We start from the raw sequence: 17251 nt of genomic DNA, 5'->3' as shown, positions 1-17251 counted from the left end.
ACCCAACCAAGCCACACTGACCAGGGCTGGTGATGTTTTTGTGACTAGAAATATGCCATAGGAACGTAACTCGTCTATATCAATTAGCTTATGGCAAAATTTTGTCACAGTATCCAAGAACCTATGAACATTAAATGAGGATTTACTGTAATTTATTGAGAGCCTCCCCTCCCCACCCTGGCAGTCTCTAGGTCACTTTTTCCGCTTGTAGATCTTGTGTGCTAGCCTCAGGAAGATGGCTGGGGGCAGGGGCGAAGAGTACTGCTCGATGAGATCCAGAAGGTGTCTGTAACTCTCTTCCTCATACTGCAGGAACACAGCCTGCAGATTCAGCGCCTCGTAGAGTGCCTTCACCCGGGCCACCTTCTCAGCGTCTTTCTGCCCATAATTCTCCTAGAAGGGGTTGAAGGCAGGAAAATAGGTTTCCTTTCCTCTAGTGCTCCCAGGTCCTCTCCACAGTCCTCATCCATATATTCCAGAACATCTCCAATGCCATTCACTTGATTCCTGTCTCCAATTTCAAATGTCTCTGAGTGTATAAGATTGTCTAAGATGTTAAGCTTTCCCTTTCCCATTCCAAATGTTCAGATATTGGCTCAGCCCTCAGCTTCCTCTACCACAGGGTTTCTCAGCTTTGGCACTGTTGAAATTTGGCGCCAGATAATTCTTTGTTGTGGGAAACTGTTGTGTGCATTGTAACATGTATGGAAGCATTCCTGGCCTCTACCCACTAGATACCTTAGCACATCTACACATACCAAGTTATGACAACAAAAATTGTATGCTGCTGTTGCCATGTCTCCTGGGGTACAAAACTGCCCCACTTGAAAACCACTGCTCTATGCCCTTTCTTATCAGCTCAGGGATCTACAACCCTCTCTTGGGCACCTGCAGGATCTGGCGCTGTTCCGGAGAGGCCCGTTGCAGACACTGAACTACCAGCCAGCTGCATTTGTTGTCCTGGATGTCAGTGCCAATCTTGCCCGTCACACTGGGGTCCCCAAAGAGGTCAAGGTAATCATCCTGGGCAGGGAAGCAGAAAAGGAAAAATGAAGAGGCTCCAAGACAGGGAAGGAGGAAAGTTGGAGCCTGTTCTCTGCCAGTGCCTCAGGCTTCCTACCTGAATCTGAAAGAGCTCTCCTATCTCCAGCAGGATCTTCTTGGCATTGGTGTGTTCCTTCTCCCCGTCAATGCCCGCCTACAGTGAGAACGGGATTAATAAGCCAGACACCAGAGGTGCCTTTCCTGGCTGCTTCTTCCCATAGGGTCTTGCCAAACTTTAGTCCCAAAATCTCTCCTCTCCTTTCAGACATCCCTGGATTCCCTGATCTAGGAAGTCCTGACTGGTGGTCCAACCTCTATCCCACTTAATTTTAGCTAGGCCTTCCTGCAGGCAGAGATTAATCCATTCTGGAGGCCCTCAGACTCTTATTTCACAAGGATCCATGGGTCACTGATGCTTCTTCCTAATCTTTTTGCCATTTCCAGCTTCTTTCAGGATGAAAAGGAAACCTGGAGAGGCAAGGTCAGAGTAGGTAGGCAACAATCCCACTCACTGCCTGTAACTCCAGTCTTCTCAGCCTGATCATCTCCTCCCCATTCCTATCCATACTCAGATGGAAGATTTCTTGTTCCTCTATGATGTGGACCAACCACTTTCATATCACTTGCCTCACTTAATTTCTACAACAATCCTGTGAGGTGGGGATTTTATCCTCATGTTACAACTGACGAAATAGAGTCAGAGAGAATACATAACTTGCTCACAGTCACACAGCCATTAAGTGGGGGATACCAGATTGTCCAAAAGCCAACATTAGTGGGCAGCAGAGGTGTGGGGAGGCTCACTCACCATATACATGGCAGCAGCTACGGGAAGGTAGAAGGAGTAGAAAGCTGTCTTATATTTGACAATAGATTTGTACCTAAGTAGGAGAAGAAGATAAATTCCTCAAAAAGGCAGTGCCCACCTGAAGCCCTCCCTCACTGTCCAGATATGGTTCCCACTGTCCCTCACCTCTTTTCAGTGAATCTGCCAAGATCTACGTTGCCCTGCGGGCCTGCGATGAGGTCCAAGGTCTGTCCAATCTCAGTCTGATAGGAAATCTAAGGTGGAAGATGGCCCATTAGCTGGGCTTTCTCCAGGACTGGGGAACCCTGAAATCCTGGGCCCCATATCCCATACCAGTTAACAACTGGGTAGAGTCAAAAAGGCAGCAAGAGGGAGAGAGGCACCAAAACTCAAGGCCCATACACACACACACACAGTCCTTTATCACTCCTTCCAATCACACAGGGACAGAGAACCCTCCTTGCCATTATTACTACCCTTCCCAACTCCCTCGCTTTATTCCTCTTTCACTAAAACCTAGGTATTTCCTAGGCCGTGAAACCAGCTAGATGAGAATGTCCTGGAGAGGCCAAGGCTACTGCGGGCAGCCTCTGGGCATTGAGTCCCGGTCTGCCGCACACCTCCAGGAAGAGTTCCATCAGGTTCAGGTAATAGGGCTGCTCCCGGCAGTAGAGCTTCAGCAGTCGGAAGATACATGCTTCTAGAAGGAGAGCATCATTGACCGCATCCAAACCTACGCCTGGCTGTCAGGGGAACAGAGAAAAACAAGCAATCAGTCTCTGGCCTAGACTCATACCAAGAACCTGTCACCCCGAACACCTCAAAAGGCTCTACAGAACCACCTCCCTCTGGCCTGTTTCCATGCCCACTTACCTTCTTATACCAGCAGATCTGTCCCCGTCGGGTGAGGGATGAATCCATAATGTCGTCTGCCACCAGAAAGAAAGCTTGGAGCTAGGAAGAGATGGAAGAGTGGAATAAGACCCCCAGGGCTCCTTATTACTGTCCCTTCCACCAGCAACAGAGCTGCTTTTTTGAGAATCACTATGAGCTGAGAAGGCTGGGGTAGGGAGGCTAAGAGCTTGTTCTGTGCTGTGGAACTCTGGCAAGTTATATGACTTCTTCGGCTCAGGCTTTATTTGTTCATTTGAATTCTCACCAGAGGATATTTTTTTATTGATTTTAGAGACAGGGGAAAGGGAAGAGGAAGAGAGAGACAGAGAGGAAGAGAGAGAAACAGTGATGTGAGAGAAACATTGAAAGGCTGCCTCCCATATGCACCCTGACCAAGGATCGAACGCGCAACCTAAGTATGTGCCCTGACCAGGAGTTGAACCCACTGCCTTTTGGTTTATAGGACAATGCTCCAACCCAGTGAGCCACACCGGCAAGGGCAAAACACCCCTGTTTTCAGAGTAAGAGACTGCAACAGATGCCTGACATCTCCAAATAAGCAACCCTAGACAATGCCCTGCTATCAGGGAGATGATGAAACACATTCCAGTGATCAAGAACAAAGCTCCACCTCAGAAAGCTCAGTTGGGGGTGCAGGTATAATCGGACAGAACTGAAGTCTGACTCCTGGTAACTTGCACCCACAGATCTTAAACATCTTTAAACATTCTTAAATATCAGCAAAGAGCTAACTCTTCTCAGTGCCAGCCTACTTGAAGGAACCTAAATGTGGTTTTCCCACTAGACTGTGAACTCCTTGGAGGCAGGGATGATGTTTGCCCTCTTGGCATTCCCAGAACCTAGCACAGCACTAGACCCAGAGTGGGTGTCTCATAAATGCTTATCTAAGCATGAAACACCATAATGTTCCCCATGGTACTTCTTGCCATCAGGTAACACATTCTGGTTCCTTAAAACGGCTTTCCAAGGCAGAGTTTTTAAATCTTCACCTCCTACTGATCTGTATGTGTGCTTTAGTGGATCAGCATTGCTCAGAGGAAGCAACCAACACTGCTCACCGGCTTAGGTGTAGACAGTACAAAACTGGCCATGACAGTCACTGCTCTTGTTCTGGGCCAAGTCCTTGGGGAAGAAGGCATTCATCTGCACCTTAACCTCTGACCTCATCTAGAGGTGGGTCTGGGCTTTCCCCATTGGAGGCACATATTTTATTTACATCATGTTTATTTGGAGTGGCATGGTTCCCCTGAAGCCACCAGTCTACTGCCTCTTCCAAGAGTGATTGCAAGGGCCACCTGGTTTCAACCAGTACCACTCAACCAGGATTGTCTCCAAAGGATTTTTACACTGTGGCCTCCCTCAATCGTTTCTGCCCCTCAGTAATGATTCTGACCCAACTGCGCTTTGTATTTAAATTTTTTTAACTGATTTCAGAGAGAGGAAGGGAAAGGGAGAGAGAGATAGAAACATCAATGATAAGAGAGTCATTGATGCACTGCCTCCTGCATGGCCCCTACTGGGCATCGAGGCCACAACCCACGTATGTGCCTTGACCAGGAATTGAACCACAACCCCTTGGATCACAGGTGGATGCTCAACCCCTGAGCCATGCCAGTTGGGCATGCACTTTCTGTTTATTAGAGGGAAACTTTAAAAAATACCAGTGCCAGCCCTGGCCGCTGTGACTCAATAGTTGGAACATTGTCCCATGTTCCACAGGGTCTCGGGCCTGATTTCCAGCCAAGGGCACGTACCTGGGTTGCAGATTTGATCCCTGGCCCGTCAGGGTGAGTGCAGGAGGCAAGAAATTGATGGATCTCTCTCACATCAATGTGTTTCTCTCACTCCTTCTCTCTCTTCCACTCGCTCTAAAAATCAATGGAAAAAATATCCTAGGGTGAGGATTAACAACAACAAAAAATACCATTGCTACCCCTAGCCGGTGTGGCTCAGTTGGTGGCACATTATCCTATGCACCCAAAGGCTGCCAGTTGGATTCCCATTCAGGGCACATGCCTGGGTAGGGTTGCAGGCTCAAACCCCAGCAGGAGGCAGCAGACTGATGTTTCTCTTTCATCAAAGTTTCTCTTTCATCCACGTTTCTCTCTCCCTCTCCCTCTCCCTCTCTCTAAAATCAATGAAAACATTCTTTTTAAAAGGTCAATGATAATGGAGAGACTATTCTAGATTAAAGATTGAAGAAAAACTACCAAATACAATGAATCTTGACTAGATCCTGGATGTTAAAAAAACTTAAAATATACATTTTAGGGAGCATTAGGAATATTTCAATATGTACTATACATTAGATATATAATATATAATATTATAGTATAGTAATATTAGCAGTGTTAAATATCTTGGATGTTGCTATGATCTGGGTGTATCTCCCAAAATTTATATGTTGAAATCCTAACCCTCGAAGATGATGGTACTAGCAGGTGGGACCTCTGGGAGGTGATTAGGTCTTGAGAATGGTGCCCTCATGAATGGGACTAGTACCCTTATAAAAGAGACCCCCCAGAGTCCCTAGCCACATCCACCATGAGAATATGGCAAAGAGGTGCCATCCATGAACCAAGAAGCAGGCCCTCCCTCATCATGCTGGTGCCTTGATCTTGGGCTTCCCAGCCTCCAGAACTACGAGAAATACATTTCTGTTATTTATAAACTACCCAATCTCTGGTATTGTTGTAGCAGCCCAAACAAAGACATATGTGATAATGGTATTGTAATTATATAGGCAAATGTCCTTGTTTTTAGACAGTAAATGCTGAAATAGAAAAATAAGAGATTGACGGAGATGAGGTAGAAATAGAAAGATAGAAGCAGAAATTATAACTAAAATCATCCAAGTAAAAATAATGGTGCACAGCTCAAATGGCTTCTTAGAGAAGTGACAGCATTTCAATAAGAACTGATTCCACAGGTGAGCTGCTGGGCCTCAAGTTCTCACCTCCCATGGCCGACAGCTCAGCTACTCTTCTTTGCCCTGGTCCTCCTGCCCTTCCTTCCTACCTTCCTTGCCTGTTGCCTCCAAGTTTATGGGCTCCTCAGCCCCTCCTGATCCCTACAGCAATACCTCTGTCACCCAGGGCCCTGTCCTTCAATACTGCCATTGTCCCTTTACCTCCTTGAAGGCAAATCCCCATTCTCTGGCCCTGTCTTCCGAGCCCCAGTCTAGAATTTCAACACCCACAGGACAGACAGCTCTACCTGCTCAGCCAGTACCAAGATTTCAGAGTGGCTGACTCTGAGCTTATCACTACTCCCAAGCCAGGTGCTCCCTTCCTCAGGCCAGGAGCCTCAGCATAATCGCTTATCTACCAAGTCCTTAGCATCTTCCCTTCTGGTCTCACTGCACCCCACCCAGCATCCAGTCCTCCTGTCACTGTTTAGGCCAGGCCTGCAAACCATACACCTTCAAGGGCCAAGTGAGCTGGGCATAAGAGACAAGGAAACATGAGAAGTGCAGCAAAGCAGAGAGAGACAGACCCACACAAGAGAGCCAATGCTCCGTCTTGGGGAAGTGACCTCAGTTCAACTTTGGCCAATTGTTGCAATAGGGAATCTTGACCCAGATCTAGCAATTTTCCAAGTGACACTAGAAATTTGGGTTTTTATGTGCAACCTCTTCTTTGTTAAATTTAGGAGACTTAATTTTAAAATATTTTCAAAAAACTATCAGTGGGGTGCCACTTTTCAATCTCTGCTTTAGAATAATCTTCCGGAAGAACTATGTCACTACTCAGAATTGACACCTCTATGCCCAGTTCCAAGGGCATAGGTAATCTACCTGGCCCACAGGTAGTCTACAGGTGAAATGCGTACCTACTGTCTGGCCAGTCATGGCTCAACAGTTGAGCATCAACCTAGGATCCAGGAGATCGCAGTCTGATTCCTGGTAAGGGCACATGCCCGAGTTGCAGGCTCGATCCCCAGTCAGGGGATGTGCAGGAGGCAGCGAATCAATGACTCTCATCATTGATGTTTCTAACTCTCTCTCCCTCTCCCTTCCTCTCTCTGAAATCAATAAAGATATATTTGAGAGGGGGAAAAAAAAACGTACCTACTGGCAAAAGAGGTTCCCCACATTTGTTAACCCATGGAGTAATTCACTGTCTAAATTTGGCTGTGGCACACTAGAGGCACAGAAAAACAAATAACCAAGAAACGAGTTGCAAGCCCATCTCTCCCCTTCCCACCCAAGGCACCCCCCACATTCTAGTGAACCTCTTCTCCTGCCCTTCTCACCAGTTCCACACACCAGCCCACAATCATGGCCCGCTGGAGACTCTCAGCATCCTGCTTCGCTGGTTCCACCAGATCCTGGAATGTTATCAGCACCGTCATACCCCGTTGGTGCTTCCCTCCAATGACATTGTACTCCAGGACCTGGGAGGGCAAAGCCAGAGGGACAAGGTATCAGGATCCACAGATCAGCTACTCTGAGATTTCTTGTTGCCCTCTCCTATTTCCATCCACAATCTAACTTTAAAATCCTCCTTAACCCTGACTCCTCCTCCTCCAGGGAGCCTCTGGAATTGCTACTCTCTTGGTCATTTCCCCTAAGTCCTGGAACACAGAAGAGTTCCCCAGTCCCCAGGCTCTCTCTACATTATATTTAAATTTAACAGTGCAGATTAAAATCTGCTCCCAAGCCCCGGGAAAACTCTGTTCATGTTATAGGAATGACTGGCATGCTCAGGTCTCTCTTTTTCAGGTTCTAGCTCCATCCCACCTCTCCTAGACTACCCTCACAATTCATACCTCCTATCCCAGCCACTTTCTCCTACCCACAATTTAACCTATCTGTAAATGAAAAGCCTCTCACTGTTTTTGAAGACAAGCCCCACCCCTCAAAGTTGGTCAGAGGAGAGCTTGGAGAAGACCCAGGCTGGGGGACCCATCCCCCAATCCTGCACTGGTCTCTTCCGGCTCATTTTGCCTTCTGCCACCTGCTGACAACCACATCTAATTCAGTGGAAAGCCTTCCCTTTCAATCTCCATCCCAGTGTAGACAAACCTTCTCTTCTTTGGTTCCCCTCAGACAAATGAAACAGCATTTACAAAAGAATTACTAAATACTCCAAAAGAATAAAAGAATTAGGCACCATAAGTATCCCAGCAATAGTTCCTGTCCTAGGGCAGAGGCTTCTGACGATATACAGTACAAGCTTCACTCAGGCCTGCCTCAGACTGCCTTCCTCCCTGATCCCTTTAAAGGTAGCACCTTAAGATTTCTGGACACCTACTTTCCTTTCTCAACAAAATCAAAGACTTATCAGGTTCAAGGCCTTCACCCTCAGGGGCCTATACCCATGCAAAGCATTTTGGCCAGCCTACCAGAACCACAAGGCAGAACTGATGTGATAAGGAAGCATACCTATCCAGGCACAGGCCCCGCAGAGCTGGAGTCACTGAGGTGAAAACCTGCCCCCACACCTGTCAAAAATCCCCAAACACATTGCTGGATCCCACACATACACAGAGTGGCAAAAAATTCACTCCTTCAAGTTGCAAATCCCTCACCTCCTTGAGCCGGGCAATAGCATCTCCTGCATCTGGGTAACCCGTGTCATCCTCAGTCAGCACCTTGATGATCTGGGAGAAGTGCTGCATGAAATTCTGCTTTTTTTGGTCACAAACATCCAATTTCTGGTCTCCATTCATTCTATGTGAGGAATAAAGTACTCTAAAGAGAGGGAGGACAAGTCAGAAACCTGATCAGCTGCTTCCCTCCCCAAAGACCTTCACCCCCACCACACTCACCGAGGCTCCTCTGTCCACACTTGGCACCAGCAGCGGGCACTGTGCCATGTCCCCAGGACTGAGCCCCGGTGCACCAGGGAGAGCTGCCGTAGGGGACCCAGCCACCTCTCCAGTGGCACCCAGCAGGGGACTGGTAGCAAGAAGACCCCCATAGATCTCAGCCAGCGAGACGGGGGCATCATGGGGACAGGGATGGCATTGTGAGGAGGCACCAAGCACTCCCTGCAGGGACAAGCACCAAAGCGAGATGCATGGTGGCAGCTCCCCAGGTCACCCCTACCACCCCCAACTTTTTACCTCCAGGCCCTGGGCCTGCCCTCTTCTGGGCAGAGCTTGGGCATTTACAAAAGAAAGAAAATTAGGTAACAAAAAGTATGACCGAGTGGCTGAGACTCAACTGATCATACTTAAGATGGCAAGAACTTAATGCCACCTAACTTCATTCTTCTCAACAATCAACTACTCCAGGAAGCCTCTGGAATTGTTACTCTCTTGGCTTCCCCCAAATCCTGGAGTACAGCTGGAAGCGTCCAGAGTAAAGTTCCTCAGGACTAGGGGCCGCAAAGACCCTTCAAACACCCTATTTCACAAAGGTCAAACTGAGGCTCTAGGAAGTAGGAAGATACATAGGCAGTGGCTGCGCCAAATCTAGGACCCAGGTCTCCCCAGGTAGGCGGGGAGAAGGGTGTGGATTTTCTGAGATGCCCCAAGAAGAGGAGCCGGAACCCCTGCGTGCTACGGCCAAGTGGTCTGGGGCTCTGAGTCCAGGCGTCCCAGTACCCACAGGGAGCGCTGGGACTGCGGAGACCCGAGGAGCAACACTGGGCTAGTGAGGAGGTTTCGCAGAGAGAAGCAAACCTGGTTCGGGTATATTGGGGAGGTGCCAGGAAAGCACATGACAGAGCTCGGGAGCTTCCTCACCCCCCAAACGCGAGAACACCGTCGCTACAGACCCGGACTCCTGTGCCTCAAAGTATCGGTCCAGAGATAAGGCCGAGTCTCTACACCCTGCCCTCGGTCCCAGCCCGCAACCACTTACCTGTTCCACAATGCCGGTTCCTGGCCCGGATTGTCGGTGGGGTACGTCTTAAAGTTATACCCGCTCCACACTCAGTTCTCTGGGTCTAGTAGTTCTCGATCTTCTTTCACGAAGGACAGAAATGCACTATTAGACTACAGTTCCCGGCATGCCGCGGGAGGGACGGCGACAACGCAATCTAGCGCGAGCTGAGTGGGCGGGAACGAGTCGTCCTGATTGGCTGCTTCCCCTCGTCTGAGCGTGGCGCTGTAACCGAGAGCCAATGGGAGGGCTGCGCCCAAGGACCAAACATTAAAGGAGTGGGAGGTAGAGGCAGGTGTGAGGGGTGGGATGGCCTAGGAGGCGGCAGTGGCAGATGTGAAACCGGGTGGGAATGCCTGCAAGTCTGGCTCCTAGTTATCGCCTTTACTGTACGTTTCAACTTTCGTTATTTTCTTGGGCAACTGAATGACAGACCAGCTTTGTCACATGTTGGTTCTCTAACTTAGGCAAATCATTTAACTCTCTGATCCTCAGTTAGCTTCTTTGAAACTGGCTTTCCTCATCTGTTTAAGCGGGCAATACTATGAGGTAATGTATAGAAAGTACTTTAAGGGCTGAAGAAAAATAAGACACAGAGCAGAAGCTAGAAGCCTCACCGACCCTACACTCGCCATAGCTTGACCCAGTTGTCTCCCAAAAGTCAGTAACTTGACCCATGAGGTCAAGATGCCTGAGCCCCAGCGGGTGTGGCTCAGCTGGTTGGGCATCGCCCCTTGCAGGGTAAGGTTGCTGGTTCAATTCCTGGTCAGGGCACATGTCGGGGTTGTGGGCTGATCCCCAGTAGGCGGCGTGCAGGAGGCTATCTATGACCGATGTTTCACTCTCATATTGATGTGTTTCTCGCTATCCCTTCCTCTCTCTCTAAAAATCGGGTTTAAAAAAAAAAAAAATGCCTGAAACTCCAAACCATCTAGGACATAAATGAATTTTGTCATTATGGAACAAAAATAATTGTGCAAAAAATATATATATATATTATTATTATGCAAGGATTTCACCTGATTTCACCACTGCTATTTCAACATTTACTGGAAGTTCTAATCAGAGCTACTAGACAACAAAAAGAAATAAAAAAGTCAAATTGAAAAAGAAGTAAAAACATCTGTATTGCACAGACAATATTATTCTGAATATAGAAAAGCCTCAAGCCCTAGCCAGTCTGTTCAGTGGTTAGGGCGTCGGCCAGCAGACTGAAGGGGCTCGAGTTCAATTCCAGTCAAGGGCAGGTACCTGGGTTGCAGGCTCAGAAGGCAACCATTCGATGTGTCTCTCTCATATCAATGTTTCCCTTTCTCTCCCCATCCCTTCCACTCTGTCTGAAAAGCAATGGAAAAAATATCCTCGGGTGAGGATTTGAAAAAAGAAAGAAAGAAAAAGAAAATCCTCAAGAAAGCTACTAGAGCTAATAAACAAATTCAGCAAAATTGCAGGTTCAAAAACAACATGCAGAAAGCAGTTGTGTCTCTACAATCTCAAAAAGGAAATGAAAGAAGCAATATTATATACATTAGCATCTAAAATAATAAAATACCTAAGAATAAAATTTAACCAAGGAGGTGAAAGACTTGTACACTGAAAACTAGAAAACATTGCTGAAAAACCTTAAAGACCTAAGTAACTGGAAAACATCCCACATTAATATGTCAATAGCATCCAAAGCAATCTACAGATTCAATACAATCCCTATCAAAATTTCAGTAGAATTTTTTGATAAAAAAATTGGAAAAGCCAATCCTCAGATTCATATGAAATTGCAAGGGGCCATGAATAGCTAAAATAATCTTGATAAAGAAGAACAAGATTGAAAGACTCACATGTCCCAATTTTGAAACTTAGCTCAAAATTATAGTAATCAAAACCATGTGGTCCTAGCATAAGGATAGACATATATACCAATAGAACAGAATTGAGAGTCCAGAAATAAACTCATACATTTATGGCAAATAGATATTTGACAAAGATAATACTAAGTCCACTCAATGGGTAAAGGATAGTCTCTTCAACAAATAGTACTGGAAAAAACTGGATTTCCATATACAAAAGAATAAAGTTGGACCAGTACCTCACATCATAGTCAAAAATTAACTCAAAATGGATTAAAACCTAAATATAAAAGCTAAAACCATCAAAGTCTTAGAAGAAAACATGAGTAAGTCTTTATGCCTTGGATTTGGCAATAGATTCTTAAGTATGACCCCAAAAACATAAGCAACAAAAGAAAAAATAGATCAATTGAACTTCATCAAAATTTAAAAACTTTTGTGCATCAAAGGACACTATCAAAAGAGTGAAGAGATCTGGCATCACACCTTTTACAGTGAGCTGCGTGTGGCCCCTGAGGAGCACCCTGTCCTGCTCACCAAAGCTCCACTGAACCCCAAGGCCAACCGTGATAAGATAACCCAGATCATGTTCGAAACCTCCAACACCCCAGCCATGTACTTGGCCATCCAGGCCATGATGTCCGTTTTCACCTCTGGCCATACCACTGGCATTGAGATGGACTCTGGTGACAGGGTCACCCACACTGTGCCCATCTCTGAAGGGTATACCCTCCTCCATCCCATCCTGTGTCTGGACCTGGTTGTTCAGGACCTGACAGACTACCTCATGAAGATCCTTACAGAGCATGGCTACAGCTTCACCACCACAGCCGAGAGGGAAATCACGTGTGACATCAAGGAGAAGCTGTGCTACGTCCCCCTGGACTTCGAGCAGGAGATGGCCACTGCAGCCTCCAGCTCCTCCCTGGAGAAGAGCTGTGAGCTGCCCCAACATCAGGCCATCACCATTGGCAACAAGCGGTTCCACTGCCCCAGGCCCTCTTCCAGCCTTGCTTCCTGGGAGTGGAATCCTATGGCATCCATGAAGTGTAATGTCAACATCTGTAAGGACCTTTATACCCGTACAGTGCTGTCTGGTGTGACCACCATGTGCCCAGGGCATCAGCGACAGGATGCAAAAGGAGATCACCATCCTGGCTCCCAGCACGGTGAAGATCAAGATCATTGCACCCCCTGAGCGCAAGTATAGTAAGTACTCTGCGTGGATCAGTGGCTCCGTCCTGGCCTCGCTGTCCACCTTCCAGAAGATGTGGGTCAGCAAGCAAGAGTGTGATGAGTTCCGCCCCTTCACCCTTTCTTGGCAAAACCTAACTTGTGCAGAAAATGAGAAGAGATTGGCATGGCTTTATTTGTTTTGTCTGATTGTTTGTTTCAAAAAAATATTTTTTGTGCTTGAGTCAGGATTTTTAAACTGGAACAGTGAAGGTGACAGCAGTCTGTTGGAGGGAGCATCCCCAAAGTTCTACAATGTGGCTGAGGACTTTGGTTGCACATTGTTCTTTTTTAAAATAGTCCTTACAAATATCATGAGATGCATTGTTACAGGAAACCCCTTGCCTGCCCAAAAGTCACCCACTTCTCCCTAAGAAGGGCCAATCCTCACCCTTAAAAAGGAAGACAATTCTGATACATGCTACAATAGAACCTTGAAAACATTGTGCTAAGTGAAATAAGCCAGTCACAAAGAGACAATGCTGTGTGATTCCACTTACATGAGGTACCCAGAGCAGACAAGTTTAGAGAGACAAGAAGTAAGACAGAGGCTACCAGGGACTGAGGGTGGGGTGAGGAACGGGAAGCTGATGTATAAAGGGTAGAGTTTCTGATTGGGTTGATGAAAAAGTTTTGGAAACTGATAGTGGTGATGGTTGCTCAACAGTGTGAATGTACTTGATGCCACTGAACTGTACACCTAAAAGTGGTTAAAATGGTAAATTTTATCTTATTTATATTTTACCACAAAAATTTTTTTTAGAAATTTTTAAAAAATATTCTTATTGATTTTTAAAGAGAGAAAAAAGAAGAGGGAGAGAAAAAAGAGAGAGGAAGGGAGAGGGAGAGAGAAAGAGAAACATCAATAGAAGCTGCGTCCTGCACGCCCTGCACCCCCGCACCAGGGACAGGGGAGGGGGTACCCGAGCATGTGCTCTGATCCGGAATCAAACCAGCAACCTTTCAGTGCACCAGATGACGCTCCACAAACTGACCCACACTGGCCAAGGCTATTTTACCACAATTTTTTCTAAAAAGGAAAAGAAACTTGTATGGTTTCCCCATGCAAGTTAGGGTTCAGTTCAGGAAATCCACTGCAAAAGCTGTGAGCAAAATAAAGGCCACTCTTCATAAGCAAGGAGTCTGGGACCTAAGTGGGGGGAAAAGTGTAAACTGGACTATATAGTGCCATGCTGCCATTTGCACTAACAAGGGAAAGATCATATATTGTTTATTCCTGCATTATCTATTTCTGGGAGAACACAAAATTCTGATAACTTGCTGGGGGGAGCTGAGCGTTGGGGAAGGGGATGAAGCTGGGAAGGGAGAAACGCTTCACCTGCACCCTGAACCTCTGAATTGTGTATATTGTGCAAAAGTCCATTCGAATAAGTGTAAATGCATTTCGAACAAATTCTACGTAACTTTTGGAAACAGACGCAGGGCCTCGCAGGGCCCCGCAGGCGATTACTGAGGCAGGGGCTACACCCAGCGTGCCAGGGAGCAAGCACAGCAAGCCCGCCGACAGTGTCGCACTGCTCCCTCCCCTAGGATTCTTATCTCGGTTTGCAGATGACGAAACTGAAGCTCAGAATCTCTCCACCCAGGTCGGCGTCACAGCGGGGCGTGGGCGCGGCCGAGTCGCCTCGGAGGCCCAGGAGCCCGGGCCTCGCCCCGCCCCGCGGCCGCTCTCGGCTCTCGGGCGCCCCTTGCAGGCGGCCGGCCGGAGGCCCTTTCCCTGGGCGAGGCTGGGCCGGCACAGGATGGTTTGCAGAACAAAAGTCGCCTTAGGCTGGAGGACCTAGCCTGGACTTTGTGTGCCTGTGTGAGAACACGAGCATGCATGTGCATGCATGTGTATGTCTCTGTGAGAAAAAGTGTGGGAGGTTCTGGTGAGTCTGTGTGATTGTGAGTGTGTTGTATGAACTTGTGCTTGAGGTGTATAGACTGTGTGTGTTAGATGTGTGTGCGTGGATGGAATGGGAGTGTTTGAGTGTGCGCACGTGTATGCGTACATGCATGTGCATGTGTCCCTAGTTGGGCATGCCCTGTCCTTGACTTTGTTCAGCTCTGGTGTCACCTCCTCTGCGAAGCCACCCTGATCTCCCCTTCACTCACAAGGCACATTTTTTCCTAGTGCTCCTCTGTGTCCTGAACACAACTCTATCACCCCATCGAACACACTTTATGAAACCTAACTGCTAGCATTCCTGTCTCTCCCCAGTCTGGGCAGGAACCTGACGTTGGTGACCTCATACCCTCAGAGTCTGCCATTGGACAGGGCATGTGGTGGGAGCTGGCTCCATGCTTGTGTCTGTGCCTATGTGTGTTTAATGTCACGTTGGCGATCACATGAGTATGTGTCTGAGAATGTCACAGTACCTGCGTTTGGGAGTGGGAGTGGGGAGAGATCTTACCTGAAAAGCTGAATTCACCCATTCTGTTTGGAGGCCTGTTGTCTTCCTCCCTGTTTTTTCACCCACATGCCTCCCGTTCAGGGCTGCCTGACCCTGGGACAAAGTGCAGATTATCTCACATGGTCACTTGTGGACCCAGGGTCAGCCAGACTGCTTCCCCTGTTTGACCTGATTTCAGTCAAAGCTTCTGTCCCTCTGCTGGACAGGATAAGGGATGCTTTGGGACACCAACCCCTATTTCCTGTTGGCAACTTGGGACTTGAATCTCTGGGATTCTTGTCCTCCCAACTGTCCTAGAATCAGTTTAAAATTGCCAGGCCAAGATCCCATGTCCCTCTCCAGTCCCTGAAGTCTATCATGTTCCCTCTGGCTACAACTTTTGTTCATCTTTATTTGTTCTGTTTTCTGTATACAAAGCCTAGGATCCCAAGCTCATTCCCTCTATGGGAAGTCCTTCCTTTTATCTAACCTATTTCTTCTTCAACCAGAGTCTGAGGTTTCTCCCCGTCTCCTCCAATGAAATAGTCCTGAGAGGGAAGGAATGGAGCTCAGTGGTTACAGCCCAGGCTCTGGACCACACTTTCTGGGCCCGAATCCCAGCTCCACCACTGACAAGATTTTTAGCCCTAGACAAGTGTGGCAGGCAGGGTTCCATCAGGAAACTAAGGGCTCTCTCAAATTAGATAATTTGATGAGTATTTTATAACAGGATTATATGCAAAGGTGGGCGCAGGGCTTGGGTAAAACGTGAGGGATAGTACATTACCTCAGATGGGCTTAGTTACCACCCTCAGGGTCCAAGAATGGTTTCTTGGACATAGAAAGAGAGGGACACTGCTAGGAGCTGTGACCTACAGCAACCTTGCAGGGGTGGGAGAGGGTAAATGCCCAGATTCCCTGTCCTCTGTCTCATCTCCTGTTGGTGCCCTTCTCCATTAGTCAAGCCCCACAGAAGCCACAGGGCAAGGCCTTCAGCCTCCTGGTTCCAGGGCAGAGTGGAGAAGAGTAGAGAAAGGATCTGGAATGGCAGCAGAAGATGCCCAGCTCACCCTGCTCGCCTCAGTTCGCTCATCTGAAAGTCAGGCTGCTAATCCTATCTTCCAAGTTGTCATGATGATAAGGGAGAGGGTGTACAAGAGGCATTGGTGGACAGATCCAACTGTCTGCCTGTGGATTTTAATGATGAACTGACATCTCAAACTTAGTCTGTGTAAAACTGAAGCCTTGAATATTTTCCCCCGCAAGCCTATTCCTTCCCTAGTCTTAGTGAGTGGCAGAACCATGTACCCAACTACTCATGCCAGGCCCCTCAGCACCATTCTTTAGGAGACGAAAGCCTGTCTCCCTCTCTCAGCATCACTGTCACCCACCATGAATACACCTCATATCTCTTTCCCTTCTTCATCTCCATTGCCACTGCCCTAGTCCATCACCTCCCACCTAGATTACTCCTAAAACCCTCACTGGTCTCTATGTGCCTACTTTCTATGCTCCACCCATCAGCCAGAGGGATCTAGAGCATTAGTTGGGTCATGTCACTCCCCTGGGTAAACCCAGTGCCCTCCAAGGCCCTGTTTAGTTCTCCAAACAGGGACTATGTTTCACCAGAGACTATGCCCCTCCACTCCAGACATATGGCCTCATTTCAGCTTTCCCTCTCCTTTGCAACAGGCTTTTTCCTTCCTCAGAACCTTGGCATTTTTATTTCCAACCCCACAGAAAACTCTTTGCTCCAGATTGTCCCCACTCGTTCCTTCTCATCATTCAAATTTCTGCTTAAACACTTCAAAGAGGCCTTCCCTGACCAAGTAATCTAAAATACACCCCCGTCCCTCCTCCCATTGTCTTATGTGTTCCAGCATCCTGGTCGACTCCATCATAGCACTTATGCAGTTTGTAGTTATAGATTTACTTGTCCGATACTTGTTTATAGTCTGTCTCCCCACCATATTGTAGATTCCATAGAAAGACAAGGCCCTGTCTGTTTTGCTCAACACTGTATCCTCAGGCCCTGGCACAGAGTAGGTGCTCAATGAATACTGGAGGGTGGTCAGTGAGCAAATGGTAGGCAGTGTTAGCATGCTACCAGAGGCCTTCCCACCACTCTGTCACAGGGCTTCCTATTTCCCATCCCCTCTCCTCAGGCTCCAGTCCTTAC

The 17251-nt window shown here is 47.6% G+C and overlaps 1 protein-coding gene and 1 pseudogene across 10 annotated transcripts; one reads left to right on the top strand and one right to left on the bottom strand.

The window, feature by feature from the left end:
- Positions 1–135: 135 nt before the first annotated feature.
- On the bottom strand, positions 136–15188 carry FDPS (farnesyl diphosphate synthase). Of its 9 annotated transcripts, none has more exons than XM_081122265.1 (12): positions 15094–15188; positions 9579–9849; positions 8540–8761; positions 8300–8462; positions 7022–7162; positions 2726–2806; positions 2473–2595; positions 2018–2106; positions 1853–1925; positions 1121–1198; positions 889–1023; positions 136–393 (listed from the first exon to the last, which is right to left on the bottom strand). In XM_081122265.1, the coding sequence occupies exons 3-12, from the start codon at positions 8719–8721 to the stop codon at positions 193–195; spliced, it is 1266 nt and encodes a 421-aa protein (XP_080978391.1). In that variant the 5' UTR covers positions 8722–8761; positions 9579–9849; positions 15094–15188; the 3' UTR covers positions 136–192. The 9 variants fall into 9 exon arrangements, with proteins under 9 accessions (XP_080978391.1, XP_080978390.1, XP_080978394.1 ...); XM_081122264.1 differs by having other exon boundaries at positions 9579–9824; positions 15094–15166; XM_081122268.1 differs by lacking the exon at positions 8540–8761 and having other exon boundaries at positions 9579–9824; positions 15094–15168.
- LOC308549347 (actin, cytoplasmic 2 pseudogene) lies at positions 12030–16102 on the top strand (annotated as a pseudogene). The gene is made up of 2 exons: positions 12030–12764; positions 16033–16102. The product of its transcript is annotated as an actin, cytoplasmic 2 pseudogene (transcript).
- Positions 16103–17251: the final 1149 nt, after the last annotated feature.

Source organism: Miniopterus schreibersii (assembly GCF_964146895.1).
Source record: "Miniopterus schreibersii genome assembly, chromosome: 19".
Classification (NCBI taxonomy): Eukaryota; Metazoa; Chordata; class Mammalia; order Chiroptera; family Miniopteridae; genus Miniopterus; species Miniopterus schreibersii.
Note: the sequence above shows the minus strand (reverse complement) of the source record. Positions and strands in the feature narration are given on the sequence as shown.